The following is a 5,761-nucleotide window of genomic DNA, read 5'->3' as shown; positions in this document are numbered from 1 at the left end:
CCATTAATTATACCATCTAATTACATGACTTTACAGTCTCATGCATCTTTGAAGGCTGTAGCAGATGCAATAAGAGGAGTAATGGAGTAAGAGACATAAATACGGATAGCATGTAGCAAAAGTTGATATTGGCGCATCCATTGAGAGAAGGTGGTAGAGGTGCGATTAGGGCAAGGATGACTTCCATCAATAAAACTTTGTAGATCATAGTCAAAGAAAAGGGAATTAAACTGAGCACGCCATGAAGGATAATTTAGATGAGTAAGTTTGAGTGGAAGTTGACCACTAGTAAGAGCAATAAGAGGAATGGGAGGATCAGTAGATGAGGTGGGAATTGTAGGGGTTACTAGTGTGAAATTGTTAGAATCAGCCATGATAAAAAAAAAAAAAAGAATGAAAAGAAGAGAAAAGGATAATATTAATCTCGTTATAGCAAGTGTTCTGATACCATAAAGAAGCAGAGATGTTAAGATAATTTTCTTTGATAATTATTTAGTATTCTTATTGATGTTTAAATATATTTATCGGTTCAATAGATTTACATGATTTGTTACATCAACTACAGATAAAGGATAACAAAACTAATTTGAATTATTGTTGCCGGTTTACAAGCTGAATAGTTAATTTGTTTTGAGTGAATTATGGATATCCTTTACAAGTAGTTCCTTAAACGCAATAATATAAAGAAAAGATTAAATTGTACAATTATCCATGGTGGGGTATGCACATAATTGATGTGGGAGGAGCAATAATTAAGGTATCGCCATCGATATATTTCTAATCAAACTGAAAGAAACATTTCAAAGTCACCATATTCTTCCTCGAGAGGATTTAAGAGATAGTTGAATATGGCCTGCATGCATGTGCTTAAAACTTTAATTAATTAATTAACTAACAAAAGCAGCATAGTACTATATTAGAACCTAACTAATTAAAAACTATATTAGTATAACACCATTCATCGAATCTAAATCTTGTGAGCGGAAGGGGGCTTTGATTCAATGTACTTGAGATCTTGTAATTAGGTCAAGAAATATATTCGATTCTGCTAGGGTTGGACTTGAAAGTTGAAATTAAAGCCGCCAGTTCCTGTTGGATTTATTTATTGGCAAGTAGGGCGGAATTTTTTATAGGCATTTGAGTTCTTCACGTAAGCAAATAACCTTCGATGCTTTGCTTGGATGACGGAACTCAAGAAAATCAATGGTGAATGATTTTTTAACATATACTGATCAGGAGTATTCTTGATTCTATAATTGCTTACACCATGATTAATTTGCTGTTTTACTAGTTAACTAGATTATTAAAGATAGGGTCGGACTTATTTTGGATATAAGAAAAGCAATTGGTTTTCTAATTTTCCGATGTTATAAAAAGCAATTAATTATTTTTATTTTTATTTTAAAATGGATAAATTATTTTTTAAATAAAAAATAATTAGAAGGTTGGATATCAAACAAAATATGTGCGAAATTATGATTGAGTTCTATAAGTTTAAAATAAATTATAATTGAGTTGTAATATAGTACCATCATTATATTACATAATAGTGTTATCTTTGATTTTATTTGCAAGAACTACAGGTAAAGAGTTTGTTTAAAAATATAGTTGTAATTGCTTTTTAAATAGCTTTTAATGTTAAAATACATGTTAATAATATTTTTTTATTTTTTAAAAATTATTTTTGTACATCAAAATAATTTAAAAATACTAAAAATATATTAATTTGAGATTAATAAAAAAATTTATATTTTTTAAAGTGCTTTTAAAACGCAAAAACAAACAGGATTATGGGATATTTTTTTAGTGTATTTAGCAACATTTTCATACCAATATTTTTTATGTAAGTAGAATTTAGAGATATTAATTATAATGAATTATAATTAATTGGATATTGATTTGATTAATTAGCAGAGGTAAATTGGTCTAATTGTCCACTTTTAGTCTCTCTTTTTTCAGTTAAATAAAAGGCAAAATAGCCAGTTGGGAAAAAAATTAAAAAAAAAATAATGATTTGAATCCAGCAACCATATATACCTCACAAAGATCAGATTTATAATAGTATGGAAATATGTAATATCCAATTTTTTTATTTGAATTTATATACAAAATATTAGCTACCAAACATAGAAAATGATAGATAGCTACTATGCAACTAATCAAATTCAACAAAATCTTAGCTCTGCACGCAAAAATAAATAAATAAATAAGTGTTCAAATCAATGACAAAAATTTCTATCCTCGTAGCCTTTAAAAAAGAGGGTCAAGTTTTAATAAAGATTATTGAAAATATAATTTTAAGATTATTGGAAATAATGTTTTATATAGTGAGTGACACACAAACCACCAATGAAATATTCTGCGTCCACTAGCTGCTAAAAATACTATTTGCTGCAGAAGCATTTCCATCACAAATTAACACCAAAGGCTATAGAATCAAAGTAGAATCAAGAAGTTCATCTGGGAATCAAAGAAAATTTATCCATTCGATGATTAAACTCTCTGTACAGAGGAAGAAACACTAATTACCCCGTAGAATACATGAAGAAAAACAATAAAAATGTTAATCTCTCTCTAATTAGTCACTAAACTCAGGCCAAAACTTTGAGCAGCCTTCCGGAGGTTTAGTACTTGTGAGCTAGCTGGGCAGCACCACATCTCTTGCGGGGAGAAAACATAGAGGCAAAAGTATGGGCCAGACCCAGAACTATTGCCACCTTAACTTGACCTCTCTTGGGGATCATACGGCCATAAAACCTCTGTGAGTAACTTACACCATTGATCATCACACTAGCTGCCATCTCTGTTTTCCTTCTTCTTCTTTCTTCTTCTTCCTTCTCTTAGTTATAAACCAAGGTGTTGGTTTGGATGGTACTTTGACACCTTGGTTTATATAGAGATTGGCCTCAAGAAAATGCCCTTTACTCTTTGCTATAACTAAGAGATTGCCCATTATTTTGTTACCCGTTTTGACCATCCCTTAGATCACAATTATACAGAATTTTGTAAGATTTGGCAAGGATAGCATGGTCTTTGTGGAACTTGATGGCTAAAGTACACAGGAAGATGCTCCTTTTTTTAGAATAATGTAGGTAAAGTAAGAAGCTTTCGTAATTTTAGCGCAAGATGATATTATTTTTATGACATAATGCATATGGTTCACGTGGGTATTTCGTTTAGAGAAGCCATCAATGGTGGCCAAGGCAGTGTGTCGCTGTCTAACTTGGTATTTATCTAAAAATATATTAACAATTATATTTTAAAATATTTTTTATTTAAAAATATATTAAAATAATTTTTTATTTTAAGAAACTTATTTTAAATATTTACATAACAAGATGATTAAAACTATAAAAAAAATTTAAATTTAAATGAATATAGTTTTGGCTGCATTATCAAACACCGTTTTAAACTAGTTGTAGCTTCTAAATCAATATTTAACCCGGGTTAAAGTGACTAATTAAAAAAAAAGATGAACTACATTTATGCCCTCTTTTATTGATTGCTAATGTACATTTATGCCCTCTTTTATTGATTGCTCTTACATATTACATCAATGGGCTCCATATTGAAAAACTTATGCCAGTCTCATGGATAGGTTTCAAATTACAAGTCACACTCATAGGTTTCAAATTACAAGTCACACTCATGTGGGTTATTAATTATTATTATTTTTTATCATTTATCTCCTTTTCAACTAGCTAGTGTTAATTGCCAGTGTTATTTTTAATATGAAATTTGTTATAAGGAAACTTTATAATCTAGTATAGTTATTAAAAATGGTCTCAATCAACGAAAGCAACAACAGTAATAAGAATTATATTTTAAAATTCCCAAATCAGAAATTAATATCACGTGTCAAAATCAAAATTTAAAAAAAAAATCAACATAAAAATAGGAGAATAATTACATCATGTAGGGAAAATTAATGTCCGATTAATATTGGGAAGAGGTTGCAATTTGTACCATCCATGAATAATAGAGGGACGGAGTCAAAACCTTTCCAATAAATAAATAATATATTTGTAGGGTTTTTTTTTAAGTATTTAAAAGTGCAGTAACTTCAAAATATTTTTTATTTAAAAATAAATAAAAATAATATTTTTTTTATATTTTTAAAATTATATTTAATATCCACACATCAAAATCAAAATGACATGACAATATTAAAAAATTAATTTAAAAAATATATATAAAAAAATTAATTTTTTAAAAATATATTTTTAAAATACAAAAATAAATACAATCAAAATTGCTGACATAGATGATTAGCTCAAAGGGGATTACGAAGAACACACTGAATCTAGACTTTTTCCTTCTACAATCCATTTATTGTAATGGACCGAATCGAAGCCTTTCCAAAAAAATGTGCGGCGAGGGTGAAATACACTGAATCAAGACTTTCTCCTACTAACAAGTAATAAGCACATGTTCGGGAGTACCCCTTCAGACAAACAGAGGTGTGTTAAAATTTAATTTTTTTTGTTTGATTTTTTTATTATTTTAATATATTAATTTTAAAAATATATTTTTTAACTAAAAAATTTAAAAAATAATTATTGACCAACTTTTAAATACTATCTACACAACTAAGAAATATATTTAAGAAAATTTTGAGAGATAACTCAACTAGTTAATCATTAAGTTTTTTTTTTAATGATTACAAGTATGAGTTTTTTTAGAGTCATTAAAGACTTATATGATCGTTAGCTTTAAAATATAAAGGATTAATCCAAGTATGTATAAACTGATCCAAAAACCTATATTAATTATAAAAAAAAAACATTTTAAAAACCCTGAAAGATAGCTTAACTGGTCAAATCTTAAGTTTACTTTCCAATAGTCATGAATTTGAGTTCTCTTATTGCTGCTAAAGATTTACAATGTCTTTAACTCTAGAACTTATAAAACTAATTGAAATATACACAAATTAATTCAAATAATATCAATAATAAATAAAAAAATACATTCAATAATAGTAATTAAAAATCTCGATTATTTAAAGTCATTATATCTCCACCAATTAAAATATTGATGACCAAATCATTTACTAGGTAATTTAATAATAAAAATTTAAAATCAAAAGATTTTTTTTTATATAATTTTAAATCCAAGCTTTATAATTATTAAAAATTTATATAATTATTAATTTTAAAGATTATAGAATTAATCAAATTGCCCATCAAGGTCAATGTTAATTAAAAAAAGAAGAATATTGATGACTGTGAAGTGTCAAAGTTTGTCAGCAGATGTCCAGATTCAAGCGCTTGAGAGCCAATAATTCTCCGAGAGATACGGGAAGCGCTGCATTTTTTTTTAGCATGTGACACTAACAGAAGCCACTAAATAAAGGTTTTCTTTCAGCTTTGCATTTTGCATACCTTTCATAGAGTACAAGGCTATGCTATGCATCTGAGATTCACGTGTGTATTGTAATCCGTTTGGTAACTTATGTGTTTTTCAAAGTGCTTTGTAAATTGTTTCCATATTGTGTTTTTTAATGAATTAATATTAAAATTAAAAAGAAAAATATTTTAATATATTTTTAATTTATCATACAAAGTCTAACATACAAAAATTACTTGGATAGATGAAGGGTGTCTCCATTTTGGGATGAACCCGGCATCAATTCATCGATTTCAGTACATACTTATTCCTTTTATTGAATTTAGGAGTTATAAGTGGCAAAAGGATTGGCCTTCCTACCTCGAAGTAGGTTGCTAGGTTTGGAGTTGTTCGAAAGAGATTATTGTTTTTTTTT

At 27.9% G+C, this 5,761-nt stretch overlaps 1 protein-coding gene across 1 annotated transcript in view; it reads right to left on the bottom strand.

The window, feature by feature from the left end:
- Positions 1-374, bottom strand: part of LOC105128119 (uncharacterized) — a 6,221-nt gene extending 5,847 nt beyond the window's left edge. Inside the window, exon 1 of the mRNA XM_011029641.1 lies at positions 45-374. Coding sequence (XP_011027943.1) covers positions 45-374 — 330 coding nt within the window. The remainder of the gene's footprint in view (positions 1-44) is intronic.
- Between the last annotated feature and the right edge of the window lie 5,387 nt (positions 375-5,761).

Source organism: Populus euphratica, unplaced genomic scaffold, assembly GCF_000495115.2.
Source record: "Populus euphratica unplaced genomic scaffold, PopEup_1.0 scaffold15.1, whole genome shotgun sequence".
Lineage (NCBI taxonomy): Eukaryota > Viridiplantae > Streptophyta > Magnoliopsida > Malpighiales > Salicaceae > Populus > Populus euphratica.
Note: the sequence above shows the minus strand (reverse complement) of the source record. Positions and strands in the feature narration are given on the sequence as shown.